The 15,561-nt window shown below is 38.7% G+C and overlaps 1 protein-coding gene across 1 annotated transcript; it reads left to right on the top strand.

The window, feature by feature from the left end:
• Nucleotides 1-6: 6 nt before the first annotated feature.
• Nucleotides 7-15,390, top strand: mfsd2al2 (major facilitator superfamily domain containing 2a-like 2). The gene is made up of 14 exons (XM_025901516.1): nt 7-1,245; nt 3,964-4,083; nt 4,165-4,289; nt 4,386-4,518; nt 5,776-5,854; nt 5,945-6,108; nt 8,283-8,373; nt 8,846-8,967; nt 9,070-9,153; nt 9,276-9,359; nt 9,431-9,543; nt 9,782-9,925; nt 10,017-10,184; nt 13,263-15,390. The coding sequence occupies exons 1-14, from the start codon at nt 7-9 to the stop codon at nt 13,639-13,641; spliced, it is 3,045 nt and encodes a 1,014-aa protein (XP_025757301.1). The 3' UTR covers nt 13,642-15,390.
• The last annotated feature ends 171 nt before the right edge of the window (nt 15,391-15,561 follow it).

The raw sequence follows: 15,561 nt of genomic DNA, 5'->3' as shown, positions 1-15,561 counted from the left end.
CACAAAATGCCTGTGGAAACGCTTCAACACTCCGTGAGGCAACCAACAAAGACTGCTGTTGCTCCTCCACCCCCACGCTTGCGGCCCAAGGGGCAAGTGGGGCTAGATTTCTACCAGAAGTATCAAAAAGCTGCGAGCAGACCAAAGCAGAGTGCTGTGGAAAGGCTCGAGGCAGACAAGGCTAAATATGTCAAGAGTCAAGTAGCTCTTACCAAGCAGCAGCCAGTCAGGCCTGAAGTGCGTAAGCCTCTACTCAGCCCCAGCTCTGCCCTTTGGCCCACCAGAAAGACCACAGACCCAGCAAAGACAAAGCAGGAAGGATTACAGCTGGACATGGAGCACCTGAATAACCTCATCAGTGGAGTGAATGATGCACCACAGTCTGGAACAACAGCAAAGCCAAATGACCGTAAACCTCCTTACTGTGCTGCAGCTGTACACAATTTTCCCCGTCCCACTCCTGCAGGGGCACAGCAGAAAAAGGAGAAGCCGTGTCCGCCTCCACGTCCTGATAGGTTAGTTGTAGCTAAAGTGAAATTAAAAGCATCTGACCCTGCCAACGTAGAGAGCACAAGCTCTCCTGGGCCGCCAGCTGCAGCGACGGTACGGAGAGTGGATGTCATGCCTCAGGCCGGCCCTGTGAGGACAGCAGGTAGACGACCTCAGTTAATTCGACAGCCCCTTCAGCCAATATCTCTACAGTCTCACTTTCGACCCGGCCAAGCTGCTTCAAACCTGCACCTCTTTCTCCCTAGAACAACACCAGGTCCTTCTCCTCTGAAACCTGTTATTGCTCAGTCAAAACCTGATACCTCTTCCACTTCTCCAGCTGAGACCCCGGTTCCTGCCGCACCTACACTAGGCCACCCTGTTATACCTCCTCCTTCCCCAGCAATTACCCGTTTGTCTTCCACCAGCTCCAGGAAACGCCCTTCTCTGTCCCGGTCTAAATCGGACATGAGCGACAGGTACTCCCGAGCTGGGACAGAGCTGGAGCGCTTCTTCAACCTGTGCGGCTTGGACCCCACAGATGTGCATGAGCTGACTGGATCTAGCTCTGACATTGTTTCCATGGCTCGTTTTCGTAGCGCGAGCGCTCCAGGGTCCGAGTGCGCGGGCTCTGGCCGAGAAGACGAGGATGAAGACGAGGAGGAGGCTGGCAAAGCTGCAAATCGTGTTCCCTACGGTGTTTCTGTCATTGAGAGAAATGCACGAGTGATCAAGTGGCTCTATGGAATCAAGCAGGCAAAGGACAACTCGACAAAGAGCACCAATTTATAGGCTGGTCTCAAGTCATTTATAAGCTTTGAATTAAAAATAAAAATGCCAACTTTAATCTTGGTTTTTTTTTTTTTTTAAGAACAAATTTGGATAAGACATTGACTGATGGAGCTCCATTACTAGCCTGTTATTACACTGAAGAATGTGTATTAATGGGAAAGTATAGTGAGTTTGTTATATCTCTTCTTTTTCCCCATACTTAGAAAATGTGAGCCAAAATCTTTGTTCTGAAGGTTTTTCTTGTGCTATTTTGACTTTTCAATGCTGTATTACTTTTGTGTGTCACAGCTGAGGCTGTCTGGCAAAGAAGTGACATCTTTATTAAAAAAATCACTTTGTGCTGTAAATGGCTGCCATTAAAGAGAGAATGCTGCAAGAAAGTTGTTTGGTTCTCCCTGTTATATAGAGAATACAATGCAAATACACATCTGCACAAGCCAACATTTGTTAGTATCTATTGCTGTATTGATGAAGGTGATGTATGAACAATAATTTAATCATTAAAAATGTAAAAAAAAAGGAAAAAAAAGTGAGATTTCACACAATTGGTACACAGTTGGCTTCTAACACAAGTATTGCCCTCCCTTGGCAGACATAACCATTTAGTAGACCTTTGGCATGGTTGTCCACCACCTCTGAAAAATTCAGAGTATCCTCTGATGCAAAAGCCCTTCAGTTTAAAAGGTTTGAATCTCCCATCTCTGATTTCAAAGCAATTCCTTGCTGCCTCTGTCAGGCTCCAAAAGTACTTTGATATGCAGAATTCACAGCTGTATGAATAAACAAAAGGCGTCAAAAGCCATCTTCAAAAAAATCTGTCATTAGTCTGCACCAAAACATGAGTGGTATTGATTTCTGTCCAGACATTATTTTACATTTTTCTCTGTGGGTTCTGTGGCTAACTTTGGTTTTGGCTTGAAGCTGGTTTCACCACTGAAACCTCTTTTTTTCCTCCTGCTATGAATAAACCAAGATTTCAGGTTATTTCAAATTTTGACATCATACTTCACAATTTGAGGATGTTTTCTCAATTTCTACTTATTTTCTCCAAAGTTTAGTGAATCAAAATTGTGACAACATACCCCAAACTTTGACTTAGGGATGGTAAAAAATGATTCTTTTAGTTGGCGAAACGAGTTTTCATAAGAAAGATCTGTACAACTTTGACTACTGGAAGTGGGGAAGGAAAAAATTATATTTGCTGATTTTCCACTGAACAAATGTTAGGACTCATCTCTGTGGAGAAATTGATAACAATAACCACATTTGGTGCAGACCAACATAGAAGTTCATTTCCACTATTTAAAAAAATATATTTTCACAGTCAAATTTTTGGGTTGTAATCTCAAAATGTCTGATTATTATCTCAAAATGTTGGCTTACTAACTCAAACTAATGAAAAAATAACAAAATAATAACAATTAGGTAAATAAATATTCTCTAGTTTTATGTTGATACCCATATTTACAAGCTTACCTGCATTTCACTGAAGCTCCACAAGAGGTCACAGCCATCCATACTACCGCACTTCAATACAGCACATCATTACAGAAGTATTCTGCAGTTACTGACAATGTGGTGAAAGCTGTGGCCTTTTTCCAGAGTCAGAGAAACTCTCACTGCAGCTGTTAAAATACAGTTCTGTCATTTTAATTTTAATATTTTTAAAACATGTTCCATAAGTTTGTTGTTTCAAACAGATCTGCAGGGAGCGGCACTGGTAGTTCTTATGCTTTGCTGTTGAACCACCTTATTTATTGTTAAGTCTGAGCAGGTGGACTGAATAAGAATACTCCTCTTCCAAACACAAAAGAGTTGTTGAACCAGAATCTGGTTTCAAACGGGTGGCATTCACCTGTGTGTGCAGGGACAGCGTTACACGTCCGGTGATACTCAAGTGTTGTTATTCCCACTTCCATCAACAATGAATTGCCTTAAGAGTTTTTCAGAGCACTTCCAGACATTTAAAAGGAATTTATTCAGTCAAAACACAAACAGGAACTCGTGCAGGAAAGATCAGCAGGGGGTAAGGACCATTTCTCTTTATTCGTAGAGTTTGCATCCACATTCAAACCCTACATTTTTAAGTTGGTTAAAAATGCTCTGCTATTTAAAAAAAAATTATGCATAACAGTAATAGCATTACAATTTTCCCTTGAATATTATGATTTAATGTTTGCTGCTGAAGCTGTTCTCAATTAAATATGTTAGTTTTGTCTTCTCAAACAGGTTTTCACTTCAGTGGCAGCCAGTTACTGTATTACTTTCAACACCAGTGTCAAAGTAAACTTTGTGTTTCCTACTCCATTTTCATTTTTTTCAACATCATTTTTAAGAAATTGAAGAAAAATAAAACAAACACAGATACAAGAAAACACAAAACAACTACACAAGGCGCTTCAAAATATTTTTTTCATAAAAAAATTGTATGAATTAAAATGTAACAAACAAACATCCTTGTTAAATAATGCTTTTATTACATTACATGGATTATAATCTCATTAATAACTGAAAATAAGACAACTGATATTTCTAAATTTATTGTAGTTATTTTTTGTTGCCGACACTCCCACTGTGGATTTTCTCCACTTACAGTGGAGGAGAGACTGTATATGAGCCAAATGAACTATTTGAACTAACTACATTCAGGATTTTCCTCCATCCTCTCTCTGGTTTTCTCAGGACTCAGGTGGTATTCCTCTGGCCTGCAAGCTGTGTTATGCTGTGGGTGGGGTTCCACATCTGATTACCTCAGTAGCTATTGGTATTTCCTTGCAAATTTTCCTTCTGGATGTTGTAAAGGTAAAAGTTCAGTACTTTCCACAATATAATGTTCTATACTGCTTCTAATTTTAAGTGGGTAAAATATGTAAAATATCACAGATGGAGGCCTTCTATGTTTCCATGATTTTATTTGTGAGTCGGGCCTGGGATGCTGTGACTGACCCTCTGGTTGGATATCTTGTGAGCCGCAGTAACTGGACGCCCATTGGCAAACTCACTCCATGGTTGGTTGAGCCACACATTTAACATGCATTTCACTTTGAATTTAGATTCCTTTTGCAGCACTGTGCTCAGCAGAGCCATCAATCTTTATCTCACAGGATGGTTATTTCCACTCCATTTGGCATCTTGTCCTATCTGCTTCTGTGGTTTGTGCCACGAGGCTCGATGTCTGAGACTGTCAGCGTGTTGTGGTTCCTCACAGCGGCTTGCCTATTCGAGTCCCTCATGACTGTAAGTTGTTGGATGTTCACAGGCACAATCACTTTCATTTCCAGTAGATTTCATAGGTAAAAGTTCAGCTTTTGTTGTTTGAAAATTGAGATGCTACATAAAAAGAACACGATATACTCGTTACCAAGCAACACCTATAGCATAGACTGTATGGTTAGTGAGGTCATGATACCACGCCTTTCCCCCTTCTCATTTTTGATATTGCACATCCTGGATTCCTCTTCTCACATCTTAGTCCCTCCCACCAGATATGCAGGCAAAAGAGGCAAGAAAGACGAGGAGGAAGGTGTCAGGGTAACAGGAATTTAGTCAAATGAGACATCCTCACCTCAGAATTGTCTTTTGAATGATGTTTGTCACAACCTCAACATAAATAGTTTGGTTATAGCTCAGGTATTGTTCTATTTTATGATGACAGGTGTAACAGTATTCATTTTTTTGTTTTTTTAATTTTTATTTAGGCCGACTCAGACAACATGGCACAGTCTGACAAGATACAATACCCTTTTTTTAAATCGCACTCAGATACGTTGGACGGCATAAAGTTTGAAAAGACATTTGCATAGTAAGGACTAGCAAATTAAAGAGTACTCTTGTTAGCGCTTAGCAGCTCAAACAAGATAAACAATAGGTGGGATAACAGGCAGGCAACACAGACACTCTGATAAAGAACACGAGCTAACAGAGGTTTGAATACACAGAGGAAAGTGGAGACCTCTGGGGGAACTAGAGACAGCTGAACTTACTCAAGGACAGTGACCAAGAGGAAGCAAAACTAGACACCAGGAGACAATGACTAAAAAGCAAAAGAGGAAGTGACTGTCAGTCAAATGTGAAACATTGCACACTGGTGAATTTAACAGGAAAAAAAAACTGGAGGAACAATTCAACAGAAACAAAATGCAGCTAACACGAACATCAGACAGGAACTGAGAGAAAAGAATACTGCTGAATGCATGACAATAAAACCTGAACCAAGGAACGATGGGGATTAATGAATAAACAGAAATCACACCCTGAGAAATAAAGAGAACTTAAGAACAAGGAATCAGAAACCAGAGGGCCAAAAAAATAAAAGAGAATTCTGAATTTTAGCTCAGAACCCTAGTTAGCTCTTTGGTCATCTTTCTGGTGACTGAAATTCATAGTACTCTGATCCTACTGTTATTTTTGCTCCAAGCCATGTCACCATGGCTACTGAGTTTCACACCAATGGTGAAGTGTCATTTGGCATCACGTTTTTCTTCCTATCAACAGTGCTACAACGTCCCCTACCTATCACTGAATATGTTTCTAGGAGGAGATCAGAGAGACAGGGACTCTGCCACAGCCTACAGTAAGAATATTCACTCATTTACATTCAGTAACTTCGTCAGACGCCAAACAAAATGCAAAGTGTTTTGAGTTTCTTTACTTATTTGGCCAGGAATGAGTGTGGAGATGGTGGCAATGCTGCTGGCATCAGTAATTCAGGGACAAGTTGTGGCTGTGTACAATACAGAGAAGCAGGAGGCCTGCCGGGACTGGGACCAGGACCATGAAACACCTCAAAGCACGTCTTCACCACAGACTGCTTCCTTTCAACAGACGGTATGCTACTCTCAAGGGGGGGCAAATACACTCTTCTTTATTTCCTGTTATATTTAGATTTTCACATTAAACATGGCCAAGCATATATAAAAGCAAGTTCAGGCTTCAGAATGATCTAGACACCAAATATTTTTTCTACACCAGTTTTTTCTACTTTTAGCTCTGTATGATGTCACTGAGAGCAGATATCCCGATAGGGCCATCCAGGCAAACAGCTCTGGCTGTGAGTGGGGAAGCCCTGGCCATTTGCTGACTGATCTTTACAAACTAGTTGGTAAAGATCTGGTTACGTCATCATGCAGGCACATCCTTTCATGATTCCCGTTATGGCCTAGGTAGTATTCTCAGTGCTACAGTATTCCTGAACAATAGGTGTTAGCATAGAAGGAGAAGAAGCTAACCTGGAAGCAAAGAAGGTTTTTTCCACAAAGTCTCATCTTTCCAAACTGTTGCATCGTCCTCTTTATTATCTGTAACTCCCTGAGTTTCTGTACTGATTATAACTGAAACACCAGTAAAAACCTAAATAATCGTACACTCGTGTCTCCAATCCAGCAGCGGCACAATGTACCCAGTTACAAAAAAAAGAGGTGGACAACTGTCAGCTTGTGACAGCAGATGTGTCATCCATTTGATGTCAACTTTGTCATAAGGTGCCACTTGCCAGATATAAAAAGTTTGATTTTATAAAACAATGTAAAAAAAAAAAAGGCAAAGGAATTCTTTGACTGTGACATCAGTAAACTCTTTCCTGGTGAATTTACTTAGGAAAGCCTTAAAACTATCTCAGTTGCAAGTTTTAAGGCTTAGCGAATACAATGTGATGCTAATTTTGTAAATGATTGCTTTTGGTAGAGTCCCAAAGAGTCATAAAGCAGTGTGGATGTCAGAACCTTTGATTGATAAGTCATTAACCTAACAGTGTCAGTTAGATGTGCATCGGCAACAGAACAAACTCCCAGCTTGAGGCTTCAAAAATGAGATTTAGCAAAACAGCTGATGATGTCATGGTGGCCACACCCATCCATTAAATACAGTCTACCTCTGTAAGTGAATTATGCTTGAGCTCAGATTTTTTTTTCTGTGACATGAATAAAATATATAGCTGTAAATGAGCATATTAGGTTAATGTAAAATAAAAATTGTTCACCCTGACATAGGACTCACATTTCATTAGTAGAAGCTTTTTGTTCCTTTTTGTGCTCACATAGTTTCAGGGATATCTTGTTACCCTGTAATTTACTGCTCTTTGCTTGATGTATACAGCATTGTTGTGGTTTTTCTGTGTGTTTGAGGTGAACTCACATTACTCATATTATGGAGATATATGGGCACATTGTGGGGGCTCGCTTTCATTGCAAATCCTCATAACTGAATTCATTACATGTAGAGTGACATCTTGATTAATGGTTAGAGTAAGTTTTTGGAAAATTAATTAAGTTAAATTAAGTCTTCTGTTTCATGATTCGACATGCTGTGTGTTCACAGATGCTATTATGCATTGGTTGAAACAAGTGGTTTCTTAAATTACCGTTGCCTTCCTGTTAGGTGAAAGCAGTCTGGCCATTTTCCCTGTCCTCTGACATCAACAAGGTCATTTCACCTGGAGAACTGCTGCTAACTGAATATTTTCTCTTTTTGGATAATTCTCCATAAACCCTATAGATGATTGTGTGGAAAACTCCAAATCAGTTTCTGAAATACTCAGACAGGCCTGTCTGGCACTAATAAACATAGCATATTCGAGTCACTTAAATTCACCGTTCTTCTCTATTCTGATGCTCAGTCTTAACTTCAGCAGGGTGTCTTGATCGTGTCTATATTCCTTAATATACTGAGTTTCTGCCATGTAAATGCCAGCTGATTATTTGCATTAATAAGCCGTTGAGCAGGTGTACCTAACAAAAGCCAGTGAGACTATATCTTTACATAGTTTGCATTTTCTTTTAGATTTTATGCGAATGAGATCGACATCTTCAGCCGCAAGCTGATTTGTGTATTTCATCTGCTCCCTGTAGAAACACCATTGAGTTTTTTGTGTTTATTTATAATGCTATAAAACAATTATTTACAGTGGAAAAACTTCTGTTTTTAAGCCTCTAGACTTAGGTTTGTAGACAGAATATCATGCTTTGTTTAAAAGTTATGATTTCATGTGTGCATTTTGCCCCCAGCAAAAGGCTTTCCTGACCTCAGCGATGGTCATGGGGGCCTTGTTTTTCCTCTGCAGCCTGATTTTGTTCCTCGGGGTGAAGGAGAAGCAGGGTGAGTCATTCAGAGACAGTCAGTGTTCAAACACAATAAATAAAACTTTTTTGTTGTTGTTGTTCTTGTTGAACAGCTTTGCAGAGGCGATCATGTTATCATCAGGATCTGTTAACAAATATTTCAAACCTTTATTTGTAGAGTAGGACAAAAAAAAAGTGTTTTCATTTTCTTTTGCCTTGGCACCGTTTGTGAACAGAATAATAAAGTTGTCAAAGCTTAAACTATAGATATAGACAAACCTTTGAACCTCTGAAGTGAACATTTTTTAGTTAAATGAAAACGTAATTATGCTGAGTCACTCTTGAACCACAAAGTAATTTAGTTTGATATATGCATAGCATGCACAGGTGTAGCTGAGGACTTAATCAAAATGTAAAATTAGCCAAAGAACTCATGATTTTACTCCACAAAAAGAGTCAAATCATGAGTCTGATATTTCACTCTTTTCTCTCATATGTTATATTCTCAGCCTCTCGCTGCTCTAACGACAAAGTACGACCTTCCTATCTGAGCTCGCTGAAGATGCTCATGTGCCACGTTCCTTACCAGAGGCTGGTGCTGGGCTTTGTGTTTAGTGCATTTGCCTTTCAGGTACAACTTGTAATCATCTCTGCATATGGTTATCTCCTTCTTAATTCTGTTTTTATTCACTTCAAAGTCACATGTGAAACAATTTGTCTGTTTTGATCTCAGATGTCCTTGGGTAACTTTGCACTGTTTTGCAGTCATGCTGCTGGGCTGGGAGCCCAGTTCCAGCACCTCCTGCTGGTTTTACTGGTAAGGTGCAGCTAACTTAATAGACTATTTCACACCCTGCTCTGCTGCATGGTTCAGTAGCTTTCTGGCCAGTTTAGATATGATTTGAGTTCAAAATAGAAATTCAGTCAACATTTCCACAGGTTTCTGCCTCTGTAGCAGTTCCTGTGTGGCAAATAATTCTTCTGAGAATTGGGAAAAAGTCCACAGTTTTCATCGGATTGTCGGTAAGACCTCTGAAAGTTGAATGATAAGAGAAATGTTCCACACCTTGAATCCTCGTTTTTGTCTCTCCCAGCTCTTCATCCCAGCAGTGATTATAGTTGCCTGTGTTCCCAGTAACCTGCTGGTCTTCATGAGTATGTGCGTTCTGATGGGATTCAGTGTGGCAACCATATTCCTGCTACCCTGGTGAGTCAGCTCCCAGCCTGAACACAAAGTTTGAGGTCCTTTCCAAGGCCCCCTGTCAGATTTAATCAGTGTCAGAGCTGAATGCGGTGCACATGAATCATTCATAGTCTGTACTCAACCCTGGCCAGTGATGACTATTCCAGAAACAATGTGCTTTGTTGACCAGCCAGAACTCTCCATTAAAACTGACATGTGGTTTTGACATGTGATATGTCAACTTGCTGTGTGTGTGCTGCAGGTCAATGCTCCCAGACGTGGTGGATGACTTTGCTGTGAGACACCCGTCCTGTAAGGACCTAGAGCCTCTGTTTTTTTCCTGCTATGCCTTCTGCAGTAAACTGACAGGAGGGCTGTCTGCTGGACTCTCAACCATGACATTACAGTGAGTCAGACTCCAGTCCACTCACTTCTTATGTTTTGTTACGTGGGTACATCACTTGGTCTGTCACATTTTGTGCTCTCCTCGTCTGCAGGTTTGTGGGCTATGAAGCAGGTGCTTGTAACCATGGTGACAGAGTGGTGACTGCTCTGATCGTACTGTTCTCGCCAGTTCCCATCACACTTCTGCTGATAGGGATGGTGTTTTTTCACTTCTACCCAATTAACGAGAGGCAAAGCTTGCAGCTCCGGGAACAAATCCAGTAAGAGGCTCAGACATGTCATCTTTGAAACAGCTACAATGGAGATTTTTATCATTAGAAAAAACATCAAATTAAGAAGTGAAAACAACAGCATTAAAAAAGTTGCTCACCTATTAACAGAAGCACTATGTACAAGACACACAGAGAGGAGTAAAGCTGAAATCATGGGAGAACCCTACAACAGCAAAGATGGCGGTAGAAATATAAATGACAAAAATCTTTCTAAAACACACAGTACTGAAGGACAATGTAACAAGGGACAAAGGAGACAGACAGGGGGTGAGGGGGAGAGGAAACAGCTGGAAGACACAGCTGAACTAAATCAAAATAACAAGACATGGAATTAAACTAAAACATGACACCAAAGTCAAATGACTATGAAATCATAGCACAAAGTAACTAAACAGAGACAAACTTGACACAATGAGACACAAATTTGCAACTACACAAATAACCGAAGACTAAACAGAATAAACCCTAAAAGGGATATTGATGGCAAAACTTAGCTGAAACAAGGAACTAAGGCTCAAGAGTTTGGACAATAACAAACTAAGAACTAAATAGAACATTAAAATAATAAGCAAGCATTCAAAGTTCACAAACTGAAACCTCTGGGTTCAAAACCAAAGACCATGACATTGTTTATGTCGTGATGACCATTAAAATTAAAGTATATTCAATTAAATTAATTTTAATGCTTCTAAATAACATCCCAAGTAAATCACTGGAAGTGTTTCAAATTGTTTGCAATACTGGAATTTGTTATACAAGATGGACCAAACCACTAAGATATCAACTGCTGGTTTGTGAAGTCCACCACTGTTTAGTTTTTTTTTTTGGTGTTTTTTTAAACCAGATGTGAAGAGTGACTGGCTAAGAAACAACTGCGTATGCTTAAGGCACTTCTTCATTGGCTTTTATATACAGTTCACAGTTGCTCATTTTGATGAACCTTGCAAGCTTTAGTTTCAGCTCATTGTTTCACAACATCTTAACTGATTTCATGGCAGAAATTTCAGACACTTCGCACATCTATTTCTTAAGACAGATGCGTAGGAGAAGGACAAACAGATCCAGCATTGCAAACAGACTCCCACACAGTTTAACTTGGAAAGATCCCTTTTTTCTTCATCAGGCAATATTATTGCTGACATATATTTGGCAAGTAGAACAATCAACTTAGATACCCAACATAGCTGATAAAATCATAAATGTTTAGCCAGATACACGATCAACCTCATTACATATATACATATTCAGATGTAAATAATTTTCAGCCACTTCATGTACAAAATAATGAACAAATACACTTAAAAAAAAGTAAAAGTAAAAAATGAAATCCCAACAAAAATAGGCTTTTAGCCATTAAGGTTGAGGTAAAACCTTAAATACTGAGTTCATAGTTGTCTGTTATAGCATGTTTGCAGCAAGTTCACACTCACAGATTTAAGATCAAGTCAAGTCTTAGTTTTAATAAGTCATAAGTTAAGTTATTTTGCCAAGAGTTTGTTGAGAAGATTTTTAACAGGCTCCTCTCTGAGATGGTACAGAGGGAGTCACTGTGCTCAGAATAGCACAAAGACCAGAAACAGGGAAACCGACATGCTAAGCTGCAAACAAATAAAAAAAACAAAACAAAAAGTTTGGGATTTATGAAAAACACAAAAAGATAAAATCTCAAGGGATAATTGTAATTTTAAAAAGTATAACGCAATAAACTGACTTTGTTGAGTGAAATCACTAAAGAGAGTTCATTTTAATATAAAGCACTGAGACTCTGCCCATATGGATTGGCCAGAAGGATAGGCAAATTCAATATTTAATTCAAGGGATTGTTGAACATGATGGACTGGAGTTGGAGTGTTAATACCAGCCATCACTCTCTATATGTTGCTTAGAAAACTGGAAATAGCTACAGAGAATTGTTGAAATGCAGTATTTGTACAATTCTAACAAGCTCGAAAGACTATGCTTGGTATGACCACCTTTGTCAAGATGGCCTGAGACTTTTTAGGCATGATTTCTTATTATTTCTTTAAGTAGTCTTTGGTAATAGTAAAGCTAAAGACTTTTGCACAATACTGTAAAATTCATAAACATACAACTGACCCCAAAAATGATCTTTTTAACAGCGTCATCATGCTTGCTATTATTATATGGATGAACAGTTCAGTAAACTATCAAGACAGATTGTAAAATTTCAGTTATTCACTTCAGCGTCTACAATATCAAAGAATGTGTACGCAAATTTATAAAATCTTTGAATGTAAATAGCATTGTCACAGACTTGGATCAATATGGATTTTGAACATAAAAGAATAAGAGTGGAGGAGGTCAGGTTTTGTTTGTGGATTAAAAATTAAAACTTGAACTACAAAATAGTGAAAAAAGGTGGCCAACAACATACTAGAATGAATAACAATAGAAATCTGCCATGTGATTGGCTGAGTTGTGTTAACAAACAGTTGAACGGGTGTACAAATTGGCTGGGGAATAGGATTACATTTGGAAAGATGTGAAATGAAATTTTAGTTAAATTGTTGGAGATCATGTGATTAAACTGTAAGAACACATTATGTTCACCCATCTGCAGTATAAGGTGTGTTATTATTATCTTTATTTATCAGATTTGTTTAAATGTTTTTGTAACACCAGGAATTACATCGCTCATTAAAATGTCATGCAACTTGTGTTCATTAACTGGTTCCAAAGTAGCCACTGAATACATTGTAATCTGACCCAAGCATGCCTAACAGCACCTCTAAAGTGTATGGGCATCTTGCTGGAGTCATTATTCCATATTTACTTCCAGCTCTTTTTCCATGAGTATGCCCAGATGTCATTGCTCCAAAAGAGAGCAAAAAAAAAAAAAGTTTTCCATAACCCTTCAACATAGTGAGCAAAAGTAAATAAAAGGAGATCATTCTCTGCAGCAGAATAGAATCATTTGCTACATACTTCAGCAGATAGCCTTACAATAGTCCTTACAGGACTTAAACATACCACTTTTAAAATGAAAGATGAATAGGAATGATAATACATTTATTATTTATTTTGTATTTTTTATTCTTTATCCAGTTCAGAAGTTACATCATCATCTTCAGTGCGAAGAGAAAACACAGAGCTGCCAACAATCCTGCAGCAGGCCCACGCTGGAGTCACATCAACATCTCATTATGACTCAAACACATTAAAATTTGAGAACTCACCACACTGTTACAGTCAGGATAAAAAAAATTCAGTCAAGTCTGTTTGTTCAAATGTTTCCAACAGATCTTTTGGAAATGGCAGCAGGCATAAAGCAGATCGGTTAATTGTAAGTCCTCAATGTCATGAACAAAGCCTCAGCCCTCACCAGTGCTCAGGATGGGCCAAACCGGGCATAAATGTTCCTGAGAATCATTGTGAGTCTGCCTCTAAGAGGTCACATGTAAGAGCCAAGGTGTCATGGGTTTGAGGAGTACATCCCACAGCAACTGTTTTAGCCTGTTTTAAACATGATACAACCTTCATGTCTGTACTTTTAAATTTGATGCTTCAGCAGGGAGTTGGTTCACTTAGTTTAGCATATCGTTGGATCGGCATAATCTAGAAAATGCATAGCTAAGAAACTAATGGAGAGTTACAGAAGTCCCAGCCAAGAAATCTTTGCAGAACACAAGCTTAGTCCCTGCAAACTCCTTGCACACACTGAGTGGAAAAATAGTTTTAACAGGTCATGTCTTTATGTTAGGGTATCAATCTGACCTGTTTTAGCATTATATTTAGCATAGACAAATAACATTAGATTAAAACTTTATTAACCCCTCAGTTGGGTTCCTCCGGGAAATTCTGTTTCCAGTAGCACAGCACAGACAGAAGTTGCAAAAGAATGTAAGCAGAAATAGAAATATACCATATATACACATATACACATACATAAATACAGAGACATATATAAATACAGAGTATATAATAGTGATTAATAGGATAAATAGGAATAGGAATACCAGGGAATTGCACATTTCAACTATTGTGAGACAATAGTTAGTCTCAGTTAGGCAGCAGATATTCTTTAGCAGCAGTGTGTCACACAAATCAGGTTATGGCATTAGTGTTATGGTGCCATCACTCCTAACTAAACTATTTGCTGGTGTGTATCGGTCTATTTTAACCTAAACCTCATTTTTTTCTTCCAGCTCTAACCAAGTAGACTTTCTAGAGAAAAGTATGGTCACCTGGAATTTAAGCCTGCAAATCATGCAGCTGCCACCAATTCACCTTCTAAAGGTGGATTTTTTTTTAAAAAAAGGGAAATTTCTCATTAGACTGTACTGCTGCTGCAATACATAAAGCCATCAATGCCAAAAGACACACGGTGCATAATAGGGACAGAGCAGCATTATACGATTCAGTGGGATGAGAAGGTTTTCATCTGTATCAAAGGCTAAGGTCACACAAAGTAACCAAAAAAGTCAGATGATGTAATCCTCTCCGCTCTTTTAATGCTACCAAGTACTTCCACCTTTGAATTATCTATTTAACACTGCATTAGAGATGGGTGCTGGTTTGACTCAGTGGTGTGATTAGAGCTAAAAATGGTTACACATAACTTATGTAAAGGAAAAGTACAGGCAAAGGTCATATATAGGTTTTTTTTAATTTTCTACTTTGTGCCACCTCATTTCATCTCTCCTCTGTCCTCCTGCCTGTGACCTAAAAGTCATTCTCAGTGAAGCATCGTGAAAGATTTCTCATCTCCAAAAATAAATATTCAGTAGAGAGTACGAGAATAGAAAAGGGTCAGCGGACGTGCAAGGATGCACAGGTATAACCTTAGAGGAAGTTCTTTCAGCAACTGTGATGTGATGTATATAATAGGCATGACTCTTGGTTAATTTAATTCAAAGTATATACAGTGTATAAGCTGTAATGTATGTGAAATATTCTGCTGGACCGTGCTGTGATGAGCAGAGAGAAAGTGAGAGTTACAGCTTTTTTATGTCTTATACACAGTTTTCAGCACTTTGTGAATCGCAATAAAAAAACTCAGTGCAGTAATGGACAGCAGTTCGCATTTTTAAACTAAATAATAATTTTCTGGAGGTTAAAATATAAGTCTGTAAAGTTGAGATAGTATACTCATGTTGTGTCTGTTCTTTAAGTTACACCAAGGTCATTCATTCTCCAGCAGATGTCCTGTTCCTGAATTTCATATAAATAAATTATGTCCGTAATCACTTATTTGTGCCATAATTTATTCAATTTAAATTTTAGGCTGTTGCCAAACAGAGATGTGGTTAAACATGGTGGAATGAATAATCCAGGTGTGGATATTAATAGTAATATTAATTAATAGTACAAGTGGAATGGACTGATATTTAGTGAGTGCTTTTGT

The sequence above is a fragment of the Oreochromis niloticus genome, linkage group LG20 (genome assembly GCF_001858045.2).
Source record: "Oreochromis niloticus isolate F11D_XX linkage group LG20, O_niloticus_UMD_NMBU, whole genome shotgun sequence".
Taxonomy (NCBI): domain Eukaryota; kingdom Metazoa; phylum Chordata; class Actinopteri; order Cichliformes; family Cichlidae; genus Oreochromis; species Oreochromis niloticus.
This window is presented reverse-complemented; position numbering and strand designations above follow the sequence as displayed.